Source organism: Ricinus communis, chromosome 10, assembly GCF_019578655.1.
Source record: "Ricinus communis isolate WT05 ecotype wild-type chromosome 10, ASM1957865v1, whole genome shotgun sequence".
NCBI classification, from domain to species: domain Eukaryota; kingdom Viridiplantae; phylum Streptophyta; class Magnoliopsida; order Malpighiales; family Euphorbiaceae; genus Ricinus; species Ricinus communis.
Window position 1 is genome coordinate 14,623,355 of NC_063265.1, and position 16,737 is coordinate 14,640,091.

General features: G+C 30.5%; 2 protein-coding genes across 4 annotated transcripts; one reads left to right on the forward strand and one right to left on the reverse strand.

Annotated features, from left to right (window-relative positions):
* Positions 1–2,011: 2,011 nt before the first annotated feature.
* LOC8284523 (BTB/POZ domain-containing protein At5g03250) lies at positions 2,012–5,056 on the forward strand. Of its 2 annotated transcripts, XM_002519484.4 has the most exons (4): positions 2,012–2,211; positions 2,857–2,926; positions 3,069–4,292; positions 4,384–5,056. In XM_002519484.4, the coding sequence occupies exons 1-4, from the start codon at positions 2,153–2,155 to the stop codon at positions 4,897–4,899; spliced, it is 1,869 nt and encodes a 622-aa protein (XP_002519530.1). In that variant the 5' UTR covers positions 2,012–2,152; the 3' UTR covers positions 4,900–5,056. The 2 variants fall into 2 exon arrangements, with proteins under 2 accessions (XP_002519530.1, XP_048235856.1); XM_048379899.1 differs by lacking the exon at positions 2,012–2,211 and having other exon boundaries at positions 2,862–2,965.
* A 74-nt stretch (positions 5,057–5,130) lies between these two features.
* LOC8284522 (laccase-11) lies at positions 5,131–8,392 on the reverse strand. 2 transcript variants are annotated; one of them, XM_048379901.1, is made up of 7 exons: positions 8,074–8,392; positions 7,532–7,688; positions 7,174–7,418; positions 6,965–7,093; positions 6,437–6,805; positions 5,597–6,151; positions 5,131–5,501 (listed from the first exon to the last, which is right to left on the reverse strand). In XM_048379901.1, the coding sequence occupies exons 1-7, from the start codon at positions 8,210–8,212 to the stop codon at positions 5,371–5,373; spliced, it is 1,725 nt and encodes a 574-aa protein (XP_048235858.1). In that variant the 5' UTR covers positions 8,213–8,392; the 3' UTR covers positions 5,131–5,370. The 2 variants fall into 2 exon arrangements, with proteins under 2 accessions (XP_048235858.1, XP_048235857.1); XM_048379900.1 differs by having other exon boundaries at positions 5,134–5,501; positions 5,597–6,150; positions 6,436–6,805; positions 7,532–7,683; positions 8,114–8,392.
* Between the last annotated feature and the right edge of the window lie 8,345 nt (positions 8,393–16,737).

Sequence of the window (16,737 nt, forward strand, 5' to 3'; positions counted from 1 at the left end):
AAAAGAGAATCTCCTAATTAAAAGGCCATTTCTTGAATTTCTTTATCAAGAACCTTGATATATAAATTTGATTTAATTATATGCTAACTAGAAAAAAATGGGCAATATTTATTGGTGTAAGTGGGCATTTGGTTTTCCTCTTCAAGACTCAAAATGAATAGTGAATTTTGGATTATATTTTAGAAATTAAAAAATTACCCAAATAGCTAAGAAAAGTCAATTATATCCATGCTAGAAAGTTAGAATATAATTAATTAAACCACCAGGAAGTTGTTTGATTACCCTCTGATAGCTAGAAATTTTAAAATCTTAGGAGTTCAAGATGCATCTTTTCCTTCCAAAAAACTATTTGTTTAATAAAAATAATTAAATAGAAAAATATACTCATCAGCAATGAAAAGAAATTGATGCATCACTTTAGGATTCTTTTTTTCTTTTTTTTATTTCTCTTTTTGGATAAATGCACAAAAGAAGTCATGTCACTATTCATATATATATAAAATCAATGTACTAGTTGCTAAAACCTTAAAAGTGGTTTAAAATGTAATTTAGCCTGGGATTTTTTCCACTTTCATTTAAGTTATATTTAATTATATTTGGGAATGGTCTATCCGGTTGATAGCTCAACTTTAATTCAAGTTATTTCTTTCATTTATTAACAAATAAAAATTAAAAATTATTGACCAAAAGAAAAAGAAAAAACTAAATCCAAAATTTAAAATTCAGGTTGTTCCCAAGTAAAAAAAATTAATTTTAAATAAAATTCGCTATTTTTATTTCAGACACCTCAACACATATTCGAAAATAAACACATATTCGAAAATAACATTCTTTCTGAGAGTTGTGAGTAAATCAATAAATAAGTTATTATTATAAGTGTGTAAGTCTTAAGAAATACTTTTTGACTATGAATTTGTTTAATATTACATTTGAGTTAATAAATTTATACTAAAGTTTATTAATATTGAAGATTTCTAATGAGTGTGACGATTAATTACTCTGACTCCTATAAATTTTGTGTTCGAATCTCTTTACCAAACCTCTTTAAACTTGCTTGCGAATGATGTTCCCATTAGTCATTGTGATTCATGTTTCTCTATGCATGTCAACTCTTGAAGATCATCGGCAGAAGTTTGCTTCTACTGAGTTTGGGTTAATTGTCTACAAAGTATTTCACTTGATCATTAGAGATAATTTTAGGAATAACCAGTTCACCTCTTGATCTCCTAAAACCCAACAAGACAACTGAATATCGCATTTAATAAAACCAATAATTAGATAAAGAAAATTGACTGTTGAAATAGAAGAAAAAGAGGAAGAAAACAGGAGGGATGGATGGAAGGATGAACTTGCAACTGCCACACGCTAACTTGACAGCAACAAGACAACAATATAACGCAAAAGAGAAAATGATGTTGACACTTTTCTTTCTTTTTATAATTAATTATCAAATCTTTGCTAATTTCTTTTTTCTCCCACTCATTATTATATAAATTTCAGAAATATTAGTTACTTCTAGCGTACAGTATTTAATTATTAAATAAGTAGTATATATTTTGAATATATTTTATAGTTTAATAAATAAAAATATATCCAGATACATTCATTTCAGCTTTCCATAAATCTCTGTCGTGACTCTATTTTCTTTTTATTTTGTTATTAATTTTAAAATAATTTCTATCATGTTTAATAATTAATTATGTTGGACTGTTATTTTTAATTATTGCTCTTTGGATCATTTCATACTAAAATCCCGCATGCTGCTCAAGTCTTTTGTTCACATTTATTTATTTATTTATTTATTTGCTTACGGAACATAATCTTTTAGTTTTAATTTAAGAAAAGAATAAGCAAATTAGTACTAAATGACAAATTCATAGTGGCTCAATTCAGAAGAGAAAATAATGGCCCACGTGTACACTGTAGAGCCAATTCTTTCTCTCATTGATGCTTAATTTCTTGCTATAGACTCGCTACCTCTTCTTGAACTAGTACAATGCCATCTGATTCACTTTCTTTTTGGACAAAATCTCTGTGTCTTCTTCTTTTTGTCCTTAATTTCTTTCTCTGTCTGCATTCTTACTTGTAATGAGAGCCTTCTTTGTCTTTATGGTTTTAAACATCCTCATCTTTTGAATATATTATTGCATGCATGGCTCTCTTGAGGTTAGGCTCAAAATCTGAAGCTTTCCATCGCGAAGGCCAAACATGGTAAGTATGCATTTCCTTTTCCTTTTTCTTTTTCTTGGAAATTGACATATGATCTTTCTTTTCTTTTCATCAGGATTTCGTATAATGTTGATGGATTTGCTTAATTTTCTTTTTTGGTGATATTTGTGCGTTGTTGTGTTCATTTCTTTACCTTCCTTTCAAGAAATGGAACTTCATTTATAAGAAAATCAATATTGATTCTGTTTCTGATTCTCGACTCCGATTGCCTTTGTCCGTTTTGTTCCTGTGCAATTATAGTTATATTCTTGTTATGAAGTGAATACTTGCTGAAGATTGAAAAATAATTGGTCTAGCAGTGCTCTGAAAGCCTGTGTTTTATTGCTTGACAAAGCAGAAAAAAAAAAAATTTCTTGTAAAGTTACAATGATCTTTTAACAGTGCTAATGTGAAAGAATCAACAACACCTTAGTTTTCGAATAATCTAGTGGTTGATGATAAGAGATGAACAATGACAAAATGACATAGCTATTAAAGGAGTGCAGCATGTATTTGCTGCTACTCCCTTATGTACAAGTCTAACTATAATTGAGTCAATGTGTCATCTATGGCATCTTGTTCCTGTCTCCTTGATTTTTCTTTTTAAGGAAGAGTTTCATAGGTTTTTAATGAATTCTTTCTTGGCAGGTTTTGCACAACCGGGCTTCAGAGTGATATTACTATTCAGATAGGAGAAATGTCTTTCAACCTCCACAAGGTGCATTTATTTGGTTCTGCTCAACCTGTAACATAGTTAGTATGTGAGGCTTTTCTGTTGAATTTTTGATCCCCCAATACCAGCCAAATTATTCCAAAAATCCAACTGAAAAAGAAACCCTCTAATTCTCTGATGAATGCAGTTTCCATTGCTTTCAAGAAGCGGGCTACTGGAGAAACTTATCGGAGAACTTCCTGTTGTGGATGGTTCAGCACGTATCTTGCAACTTGATGACATACCTGGTGGTGCTAAAACATTTGAGCTCATAAGCAAATTTTGCTATGGTGTAAAAATAGAGCTCACGTCTTTGAATATAGTCAGCCTTAGATGTGCAGCAGAGTACCTTCGCATGACTGAAGATTATGGAGAAGGAAATCTAATTATGCAAACTGAGGCATTCCTTAATGAAGTCTTCGGCAACTGGGAGGAATGTCTAAAAGCTCTTGAAACATGTGAAGAAGTTCTACCTTACGCAGAAGAGCTTCATGTTGTCTCCAGGTGCATCGACTCCTTAGCAATGAAAGCTTGTACTGATCCACAATTGTTCAATTTGCCTTCATCAGGACAAACCAACTCGCAGCAGAATGAGGCTAGTGCAATAGTCTGGAATGGGATATCCGTTACGACTAAGCCAGAACCTGTCGGTGATAATTGGTGGTTCGAAGATGTCTCGTTCCTTAACTTACCTCTATACAAGCAATTGATTTTAGCTGTTGAATCAAGGGGAATGAAGCTTGAGACTATCTCTGCATCACTTATACATTATGCGAAAAAGTATCTTCCCTTGATGAATAGGCAATCAAGCTTCAATAACACCAATCATGTCAACCACACGGGAACGGTTGTTTCCTACCCTTCTGAAGCTGACCAAAGAATCCTCCTCGAAGAGATTGTGACATTACTCCCTAATAAGAAAGGAGTCTCTTCCCCTAAGTTTTTACTTAGGCTGCTTCGCACGGCTATGGTCTTGCATGCTAGCCCATCATGCCGAGAAAATTTGGAAAAAAGGGTAGGTGCTCAGTTAGACCAAACTGTACTTGTAGATCTTCTCATACCAAATATGGGGTACTCGATCGAGACGCTTTATGATATAGACTGTGTTCAGAGGATTCTTGATCATTTCATGTCATTACACCAAGAAACAACTTTTTCTCCTTGCATAGTTGAAGAGGGAGAGTTTCTGGGCGGCAATGATGCACTAACACCAGTGACAATGGTTGCTAGTCTGATGGATGGATTTCTTGCTGAAATAGCACCAGATGTTAATTTGAAGCTCCCGAAATTTGAGGTACTTGCTGCAACCATACCTGATTATGCAAGGCCGGTTGACGATGGAGTTTATCATGCTGTTGATGTATATTTGAAGGTAATAAAACCTTATTCAATAGTTATGTGTTATAGGTTTCTAAATTAACAGGCACAATTGACATCATAACCTTTACTTTTCACAATTCCAGGCACATCCTTGGCTTACAGATTTGGAGAGGGAGCAACTTTGCAGACTCATGAACTGCCAGAAGCTATCACTAGAAGCTAGCACTCATGCAGCACAGAATGAGAGGCTACCTCTTAGAGTAATTGTTCAAGTACTCTTCTTCGAACAACTTAGGCTTCGTACTTGTGTTTCTGGCTGGTTCTTTGTCTCTGAGAATCTCGACAACTCGCAAAATCCTTGTGGAAACCTTGGACACCCCAGAAAGGCTGGTTCCTGTCCAATGGACTCTGCAAAAGACAATACTGTGGGTGTTGATATGACGGATCGTGTTTCTGAGCTTGAAAAGGAATGTTCAAGCATAAAAGAAGAGCTTCAGAAGCTTATGAAGACGAAAAAGAAGTGGACAATATTTTCCAAAAGGTTCAGTTTTAGACAGAAGCTACCGCCCTGCAACTCGAAAAGAGCATGCGACTTGAAGGATCAAGCAATGTCTACGAATAGGCAACAGAATCATGAGAATGGTGATGTGGCTCAGTAAAAGAATCAATTTCCAATGACCTGAACAGCACTGTCATTCTATTTTCTTGTTTCTTTGTTAATTTGAAGGCCAAGTAATTCTTTTTCTGCAGATTACAGAATAAGCATATTCTTTTGTTTAAGAGTTAGATTTTTAGTTCAATTCTTTTCTTTTTCTTTATCAGTTCAATCTGTTTTGTACATGGTGCTCATGAAAGAAATTGGTATCACAAAGAAGCACTTGGACTTGTCTGTCTTATTATTTCAATTTTTTTCTAACGGCATTGCTTGATGGAATTTTATTACATTTTGAGGTCTCTTGGATTCCTTAAGAACAATCTCAAAACATTAAAATTGAGAGAAGTTGGTTCCTCAAAGAATGAGCTTCAGTTGGAGAATGTATCTCATTACAACATAAAGAAAAGGGTAAAGTGGCGGCAGGGTGGAAAATAAGCTCTGTCAAGAAATTAATTAAGCTGTAGTTTTGCAACATCTAGCAGGAAGGAAGGTCTTTCGGAGGTGGAAGAACAGATTGTTCCGGCAACTTTCCATTCTCAACAACGAAGGCCATCTTTAACCCCCACATAGTATGGAGTTCCAGGTGGCAGTGCATGAACCAAACACCTATAGATAGAAGCAGGATTGCCATGAATGAGTGATTCAGAAATAAGGCAAATGTGTTGAGCAATTGAAGTTACCAATCCTGCTAATTACTATACCTGGATTATCAGCTCTGAACCTGATAGCAGTCCAGCCACCAGTTGGAACTCCAACTGTATTTCTCTCAGGAGGATCAACAAGATTAAACTTAGCGGGATCTTTTGCTGGATCAAAGTTACCAATCCCGCTTCCAACAACAAAGAAATTGAAGCCATGCAGATGAAATGGATGCGACTCGACAGTGAGCAGGTTGGTGTCCTGCAATACCAATTCAATGGCGGAGTTGAAAGCAACCTTACTTAGCCTTGTTCCTGAAGAAGTGGCAATGTTAGCAGTAAGAGGTGCACCAGTATAATTGAATGGAACAGGAGGCCTGTCAGGGAAGTCAGTTCTGAAAACTCCTGAAATATTAAAGTAATGAGCCTGCAAGAGCCCAATCTTTGGCATCACAAAGGTGATATTATTCAATGATGCTGTGAGTCGTGTACCATTTTGGCAGGTGGGACATGGATTTTGTCCTAAACCAACCGTATAAAACAGATGGCGATCCACTTGAAGAGGGACTAGTGCTGGAAATTGTGGAGTGTTCAAGCTTCTAAGTTTCTTTTTAGAGCGAATCAAAAGTGAAGTGAAAAGAAAAGGCGAGAGGAAAGAAGTAAACATAATGTAAAAATTATAGTCAATGAATCTTGAAACGAAACATGTACCAAAGCAAACAAAGAAAACTGGGTGATTGAATCAAAATAAATTGTTGTTTCGATTAACCGATTATGGATAAGTTTATTAGAAATTTTTATTTTTTATTTATATTTTTATTTAAAATTTTTTCATCAATTTTAACTTTTTGATTTAAATATGTGAAGTATTTTGTATGTGAAGTATTTTGGAAAATTCAGAGTCTAATGCAAATTTTGTATCATTAGGGGCGGGCATTGTTGGGAGAATTGGAAGAACTGTGTTTGGAATGCCTTTATATTGCAGAATAGCTGCGACAGTTTTATTATCTACTGGAACTGGTGCATCCATGAAAGGCCTGCCAGCCATGAAATATCTGCTTGGAATTTGGTCAGCTTTAACAAGAACATTTGTGGTTTGTCCTGGTGCTATCAGGATAGCATTAGTTATGAAAGGCTTTGTGTAGACTGCATCAATCTCCACCACTGTCATATTATGACCCGCAATGGCAAAGAAGAGCTCATCATTGAGTGCAGCATTTATAATCCTTAGCAGATAGGTTTTTCCTGACTCAACCTCCATAGCAAAAGTATCTATAACAAGAAGAACACGATATCAATAATCATTAAGCAGATTAAACCAATAAGCTTTGGCTCAGAGATTTATGCCTGGGCTATGAATCTCCGAATTCGACTCAGTATGAACCCAATTACGTGCTAAAAGAAATTCAAACGTGAAGATAGAAGTATTACGTTTCTCAGCACAAGGGAAGAGTGGCCCAGGCTTGCCATTGATAGTATGGGCATCAGAGGTAGGTGGGGGCAACCCCAACTTATTAGCTTGGTTAACAATAGTTTCAACATCTGAATTCCACCATTCTCCTGCAAATGATAATTCTCACATTTAGATTTCCAAACTTAATTAATTTTTAATTATTTTCAACAACACAAAGCAAACCAACCTAAGATAATATTAGTTTCCTGATAAGGCTGAGGAAATGGAAAAGCAGTCCCTTGTTTAGGCATGATAATGATAGCACCATAAACTGTAGCCCTCAGCCATAAAATATGTGCATGCCACCAAAGTGTCCCTCTCTGGCCTGTAACGTTAAATGCATAAGTATAGCTATTTCCTGTCCTGATTGGGCACTGTGTTATATATGCTGGCCCATCTGCCCAACCATTTCGAAATTGCTTCAATCCATGCCTAAACAAGAAACATGTTGCAGGTTATTACATGCATGAAAATCTGTACGCACAAGTTTTCCAACTACAAGAAAACAGTGTCAATGAATAGGTGGCAAGGTGCTCGTATCATACCAATGGATGGACATGTTGTAGTGCGCATGGTTGGTGACGTTGACAAAAACTTGATCTCCTTCTCTCGCATAAATGGTAGGTCCAGGGAACATCCCATTTACAGTCACAATTGGTTTGGCATTGCACAACCTGCTTACATTCTTCACTTGAATCTGCATCCAGAGAAGAGTAAGAGTGCTTCTATATATATTTTTAATTTGTTTTATAGATGTGATAAAGATAATGCCATTTAGAATGTTATATATTTTATTTGGTTAATTAAAATTGAGAAATATCGTATTCAACGAATCAATTAAATACGTTAGGCTTTTATTTATAAAGAAAATTCAACATATTTAGACAATTAACTCTGATAAATGACATAGACGTTTAAAAAAATTAATTCTAAATTTAATAATAGAATCATACAACAACGATGACATATTAGAATATACAGTAAAAATAATAAATTTTTCAAGATTTGAAACTTAAAAAATGTGCATGTTTTTAAGGTTTTTCCACATTAGAAAATAAACTAAAATTAAAAAAGAAAAAAGAAAAAAAAAAAAGAGAAATCCCCCAAGAAAAAGTAGAAATACCCACATCAAACTGATACTTCTTGACTGCAGCTTCAGCTGGGAAAGAAAGAAAACCAAGAAAACAAAGAAATAGAGAGAGTGGCCCCAAGAATTGCATTGCCATTTTCTTTTTCCTAACAAAAGAAAAAGAAAGAAAAGAAAAGAAAAGATTGGTAATGCCTTGTAGATTGACTTGAGTGCAGTGTGTTCTTGGATGCCAAGAAGTAGAAAACTGTTGGTACTTATATAGTGACAAAAAGGATTGGAAGTTTAAGTTAATGAGTTGTTATTCCATAGTTGGCAGTATACTGCCCATTAGGTGAAGCAAATGCAAGCCCTATACAAATCTTTAAAGCAACTGTTATTAGACGTTGGGATATCCATTTTTTGTCTGTTAAAACCATACAAAAATGAAATAAAAACTTCGTTCTAAGTTCATACATAAAAGAGTGTCGTGAAAGGTGAAATTAATATCAGCATATAATATTTAATTAATATAAGTCTTTAACTTATAATAAATTAGCCAAAATCTGCTATTAAAACTTTTGGTTGCACAAAAGGGAAAACATATTCTTTGTCAAATAAATTAATGAATTAATATAACATACAAAAAGTTGTGTAACATGAATATAGAAAACTGTATAATATAATATAACTTGATTTTGATGCTTTGGTAGATGATATTGTAGAATTCCTTTTTGGTGTATGTTAGAATTCGGTCGAGTCGCACATGACGGGTTAATCTAAATCCATTTATATATGTTGACACATATTAATTATAATTAATATTTATTAATATAATTAATAATTGATTAATAGTTTATGTTGGTAACTATTAGGGAAATTACCAACACAACACAATAAGAGAAAGTTAACTAAAAGTATGTAACTTTTGCCATCAACATAATCGATACTAGAAATCTAAAAAAAAATAATTAAGAATTTAAGTTATTTGGGTTGTAAATATTAAAATATAATTTTTTATTGAATTGTATTGGAGATTTAGTGTATATCAATATATTTATGGATTCATCAAAAGGTAAGTATTTTTTTTCTTTTAATTTCCGCATAAACTACAGTGTACAAGTTTTCCCATAAAAGTAGATTAATCATTAATCAAACACATGGTTAATCTAAGATGGTGTTAGACTAAAAAGCTATTAGCAAATTAAGACAGTGAAAGTAGGAAAATGTGTGCATGAGAATCTATGAAATAAATAGAAATTTGGAGAACTGGTGAGTGAATTCCCAAAATCAAACTGAATCGATAATTTAGTGTATAATAGATTTGGTTAATTTTTTAGACACTCAAATTAATTTATTCCTAAGATTTTAAGTTTAAAGACTTAGTTTAGTCAGAGGAGATGAATTTTTGGCTTTAGCAATGTTTTTTAAATATAATATAAATTAAATATTTTAAAACAAACTTTATGCAATTAGATTTATTCAGTTCGGTTTTTTTTAAAAAAAAATTAGCCTATTATTTAAATTATATTCAGTGCATATTTACATAAAATTTAATTTATTCGATTTAAATTTCAATCCAATCTTATTCGATTAGCATGTATACAGTTTTAAATTTATTTGATAAGTCTGGTTTGGCTTAGTTTTGAATCAATTTCACCAAATGGTCACCAATAGTTAGAAGCATCTTTTTATCAAAATCTCTATCTTATTGGGAACACATTAATTAAACTAAGGAAGAATTCAAAGTATTTACTATAATTGTTTGAAGTATATCTACTTGGGGCCTGAAATCACTTTATAAATGGTTACAGCAGACAAATCCAAAAGAGTATACGAAAATTTACAAGAATGTCTACAAAACATAACTTCTTTAACTTTTATACCATAAAATGTAAAAACTTACAAATATACGCTGATGGCCAAAAAGATCTATTTCTATACAACACAACAAAAAACACGCGTTCTCAGCTCAGAAGCAACAACTTTAAATATCCAAAAAAATCGCAGCAACTCAATCTAACAATATTACAACATAAAATCACAAAAAATTAAGCAGAAATCTCGACAATAATCTCCAATAAACATCAGAACGAGAGAACATAAAACTTCTTCAATAAACATTCATTAAATTCAAATATAAAAACAGGTAATGTAATCTCATCTATCTATCTTTTTTTATTTTTTGATGTTTAAAAAGATGTGTTAAAATCCTTCAAAATAGGTATATTACATTATTTACTTAACTATTTACATGTAGAATAAGATGATTAAAAAATTTAAGTTCTCAAATCTAAAGATAAGTAATAATAAAAAATTATTTGTAAAAAATCTAGAAAAATTGTATATAACGAGTATACAGAGATATACTATAAGTATATCTTTCGAAATGTTACAAAAGTAGATTCAAACTCATGTGTTATTAATATATAGCTTATAAAGTACTTGTATTGAATATTATATTAATATAAATAATAATAAAGAAAGAATAAATCAATAATAGATCATATAAAGTAGTTTAGAATAATATATAAAATAAATTTTAAAAATTAAAATAAAGAGTATATAATAAGTATACAATAAATATATATTACGTGAAAAAATAATATACAGTATAAAGTATAACATGAATATATAGAGATATTGTGAAACTGAAGAAAATTAATATTTAAATTATTTTTATTTTATTTATATGTACAAAATTTGTATATTGAGAATTAATGAGTATATGCATGTATCCAATATGTATATATTTACAATAAATATATAACAGATTTAAAAGTATATAGTAGTAAGCATTATGAGAGTAGTAGTCATTATATCCAATCGCCAAATCATCGACGATAATAATAATGAATAAATTTTTATATTGTTTCCTCATGTATAGACATGGCAACAATACCTATTTTTCTTCACCACAACTGATATTGAAAAAAAATATCAGATACATAAATTTTGATATAAAGGGCATTCTATTACAAAGGATAGGAATTTTGTAAAGTTCGTGCAAATCATATCAGAACAAATCAAAATCAATATGGAACAAACTAAAATAGAGATTTGATATCAAGTGAAACAAGGTTATCCACCACTACAAATAGAAGACAATACAAGCCTTCTATTCTACCTAGAGTTGAAGAAGATAGAGAGTGACTTCATCAAATATCCTTTGTGTATAACTACGACAGAGATTCAACCACAAATCAACTACTTTGCATCAAGTTCAATGAGAACAAATCTACAATGTTCTTTGACTGAAGAATCAATTTTAGAACATCTCTCAAACAATTAAGATGTTTCAGATTATATAGACTATGCAAATTTGATTACAAGTACTGATGCAGAAAAAGAAGTAGAAAGATAATGTGCAATTGAAGAATCAATGATCATAACAAATTCAAGACATCCAGAAGTTGAAGTTGATCAAGTTTTTTTAGATAAAGAGACATTGAAATCGTTCATGAGTTTTTATGCAATAAACAACCACTTCCAATATAAGATAACAAAATCTTGTCAAAAGCAATATTACTTAAATTGTTTGGATGAGAATTGCAACAGTTTTTAAGAGTATCAAAGAATGAGAAAACAAGTATATTCAAGATCAAAAGGTTCAACAACAATCACACATGTCTATTAGAAATAAGATTGAGTGATCAAAGACAAGCCACAACGAATTTGGTAGGAGAATGCATCAAGTATAAATATCTCAACATCAAAATAATATATACCCCATCATATATAGCGAGAGATATGAAAAATGAGTATGGAATGGGTTTGAATTATGCAAAAGTGGAGAGGTTAAAGAAAAAATCATTAGAAAAAATCATTATTAGAATTGAGAGAGAGCCATAATGATTGATTAACAATTAATATAATAATGATTGTTAGCATTATTATTATAAATATTTTATGAATTGATTTATTAACGACGACTGAACGATACCATTATTATTAATATTATTATTATGTATTGCTATCATTACTGTATACCATATCATTTATTATCTGATTTAATTATATCTGATTCACGCTTCACGTTGCTACGTACTACTTATTAAACTTAATTCTTTAATTTTAATTCTTAATATGTTATTGAATAATTTATGTTTGCTTATGATTATACTATTTATAATTATTAATGATGCTATGATTGTAACATCGATGGAGAGGCGTAGTAAAAGGTTATTTTTGAGTTTTGCCTTGGTCGAGCATAACTCTCTAAGCTATGAAAATTTGCCACTGGCGGACCGGAGTCGGGCTGGTCGACGCCTCTGGATTTAAGAACCTTGGTTGCTGCCAGGAGATCTAATGGAAAGGTAGTTTGTTGAGGTAGTATTCCGTCCCATAAGTATTTAAATTATATTTTTCTGAATTATGGCATGACACATGTTTTAATATAATATGATATGTTATTCTGATTTAATAAATATTTTATTGAGAAGACTGTAATTGTTGTAGGATTATATGATTTTAATTCACTCTTGTGGCTGACAGTCTCAATTTTAAATTTTTCAGGTGACAGTTAGGTTCTCCGTCGTTTTTCGTTTGACAACCCGACTTCCTTCTCATTCGGGCCTATTGTAATTAGTTTTTACTTTTACTTTTTGAATTATTTAAAATTCTAGACTCTCCGCAATAATGTACCTGGTATATTATGTTTGATTTTGGTCTGGAACAAATTATGGAATGTTTGTTAGTATCCAGTTAGAGACTTGTGAATGACAATGTTGGGCTGATTTAATAGTATGTTTATGTATATATATTTAAATTGTCGATTAATCAGGCTTATTACAGGTTTTGGTAATCTTAAGCCTGCCCATTTTCTAGTGCCGGTCACGGGCTTACAGAGCGGGTCGTGACAAAATCGGTTCTTTCATTCCTCTTTTTAATTTATTATTATTATTTACTTTTAGAAACATTGTTAGGATTTTAATTTATGGTCAACATGATTAGATTATGATTTTTATGAATATGTATGTTAATTGGATTTTGAATATGTTAATAAGAAATATAGGGTTTTGAAATATGATATTTTTCCAATTAGAATTTTTTAATTTAATTAGAAACATGTTAAAATAAAAAACATAGGGTTTTAGATTAAAAACATAGTATACCTAAACTTAGAGTTTTTAAGTTTAATTAGAAACATGTTTTTAGATTTAAAATGTAAAGTTATAATAATACAAGTTAAAATTAAATAAAATTTTGATATTTTTTAAGTATATTTTTAATATTTTTCTTCTAAAGAAATTCTGAAAAAATAAAAAGATCTAAAATAAAAACTGAATACGCAATAATACAAATTAAAGATAATATTCTTTAGATATCTTACATGTATATTTTTAATATTTCTTTTGTATCTTTTAAGTATACTTTTAATATATTTTTGATAAAAATTTTATAGAAATAAAAAAATTAAATATTAAAATCGAAGCGGTAATAATATAAATTTTGAAAAATATATACTTTCAATATTTTTTTTTAATAAAATTCTAGAAAGAAAACTGTATAAAAAAAGAATTTGAAAACAAATCCTAAAGAAGTAAAAAGAAATTGGCCGCAAATATTTTCTAAAGAAAAACGGCGCACCGTGAAAATTCTTGTATAAAAAGGAAGAGTTCTGATAAGAAGGAAATGGGCCAGGAGCCAGCCTGGTTTGGTTGTGATATCCTGGCTACTACTTTGGAGCTTATGTTGTCTCCTACTTGCCAAAATGGGTACAAATGGCAAGGCCCCCTAATTGGACACCAACAAGATAATAGGCCACACTTTAATTCATGGGCCCATTGGAGTTCCCTCATTTCCCATGCACCCCCATGCCCTTGATTTTAGTAATTTTGCAACAAACATAATAAAAGGAAAAGAATGGGTTAGTGGTTTCATAATTAACATTTACTAGTCATCTAGTAGTTGGATGAGCTTTATTATTATTATTTTAATTATAAATTAAATTAATAGATATAATTTAATAAAATTTATAATATTTAATATTAATATTTTAAAAATAATAGAAAACTAACTAATTTTATATGTTGTTCTAAATTATTTTAAAATTTTAAAATTTTATTAGAGTAATAATATATAATTAGTTTAAAATATTAATTAATTAATTTTAGTATATTATATAACTTAATACTATAATTGATATTATTATTTTTAAGATTAAAAATTTATTATATAATTAAAAATATTAATTTATCCATTAATATAATATTAAATTATAATTAATATGATATTTTTAGAATAGAATTAGTATTATTATCTGATTAGAAAACTATTTATTAGTTAATATAATATTAAAAATATAATTAATATGTTATTTTTTAGAATAGAATTAGTAATATTATTTGATTAGAAAACTATTTATTAGTTAATATAATATCAAAATATAATTAATATGTTACTTTTTTAGGATCAGAGTCAATGTTTAATTAGAAATATAATTTATTAATCAATAAATTAATAGAAAAATCTATAAAATTACATATAAATTTGAATTCTATGTGTCAAAAATAGTACATATATCAAAATAAAAATTCCACGTATTAAAAATTAGACACACATATTAAAAAATATTAGGTCTTATAAATTAATAATACATTGAAAAGGATAACATACAAAATTTTCTGAATCAATCAATTAAGTATAAAAAGTTGACAAATAAATGTGTAAAACCAAAATCAAAATGAATTATTGATTTGCTACATCATTCATCCCTCCATTCCATATTAACGGTCTCTTTTTCAAATAAAAAAACTCCAATTATCTATTCAACACAACTTTCCTATTTTAATTTTATGTTGGAATATATGCAGTAAATTTTATAATATATATATAAATATAATTTAGTTTAATTTAACTAATTTTTTTCTATAATTAAGCTTATTAAATTATTTCTTAATCCAAGTATATTACTAAAAAAATCTACCTTAGTATAAAGGGAGTAATAAATTGAGAAAACTAGAGATGATGTTGATACATTATGTGGGGACACAATAGAGAGACATGGTCGGTGAGAGGATGTCAGCTAGTTAAGCTAAACACTGACATTGAAAGAGATGTAAAAGTGATGATATTGAATTCAAGAGAAGTCTATTTAAGAGACTTTGATTATGGGGTTTTTGTTTTTCTTTGTCCTTGTGACATTTTCACATGCTATTTATACTATATCCACTAGGGGATCATCCTCGATACATGTTTTACCATCTTTCTTACTATCCTATATAACTACTTGTTTGTACTATCTTTTTCATGGCTGCCTCCTATGGTTAAATAGATGCCTGTCTTTCGTGATCATCTTATATTCAGGGGGCAATATATGCCGAGCTTTTTCTTACTCACCCTAAACTTTAATTAAAGTTACAAGACTTTACACCAAAGGATTGAAAATATAGGGGTTTCTTTCTATATATAGATATATTAAGTGCATAAGTGCAACGTGCTTCTTCTAAGGTATTACTATATTGAGATTTCTATCCGTTCACGGTAGTGCATGCATGCCTAGCATTGTTCTTAACTGCATCATATATATAATGCCTCCTTGTATGATATTTATATATGTATTTGTAGAACTCCCCATGCAAAATATCACCCTCAAAGGAAATGCATCAGAAAGATGATTAACACAACACATCATAATCCCTACCATGTATTGAATCTATCCAAAAACTTCTTATTTTACGAATTGATGTTCTTTATTCAAGATCAGTTGTTATAAATCAGTCCTATCAGAATCTTCAACCACAAACATTTATTGCTAAAACTGAATTGGGTCGACCAGAGTGGTTCGTCTGAGAACCTCCATTAGGAACTCCCTCTATCGTCTTTCTTAATTGGGTCCAAAGTCTTAAAATTTCATTGTTTCATTGGGTAGACGGTAATGGCCAATGGGGTCCCATTTTATCTCTTTCTCTGGCAAAAGCATAGGCTCATCCTCCCTTCCACTTTCTCTCTCTTTTACATATGGCCATAAATAAGCACAAACCTGACCCCACCACCTTCAGTTATTTGTCGTTGGTTGAGTTAGGCCTGTCTACTATTATTTGTCTTCGGTCCACAAAAAACCTTAACAGCAAACAACTACTTGATTGATATTTGATCCAATTAGGGCTCCAACACCCCCATGTTTTGTAGCAATACCTGGCCCCTTTCTGCTCTTATCTTAATTAATGACATTTAGCTTCTTCTTATTGGATTCGATATGCTGTTTTATTGGATTATTTGTTGTGTTTTCACATCTGACTCTTTTGTATTCATTCTTTATGTCCCACTTACGTTGGTGGAATAAATTTTATTTATCATATATCTATAGACACATTTAACAAGTAATCGTATAAAATTACATATTTTTGAATAAAATAAACATCCAGTAATCTTTTTAAAGAAATTATTTAAATAAAAATTTCAAGGTGAATTTATGTATTTCCACTTATGGAAAACATCAAATAACTTTTCAACTCAGGGGATTCATGGGTGAAATTTGAATTGGGTATTAATTATTTTGTAAGAGAAGTTTCAGAAGCCAAATAGGTAATATGAGGTGTTTAGTTCCAATTCATTTCCACCCTCCAATGAGATGAGAGCTAATGTAGAATATAAGATAATAAATTATTATGATTACTGCAAAACCAGGAAAACTAGCTTTATAGAACTCTTGTTTGTTGGCTGTTAGCAGTTTTAATGCTG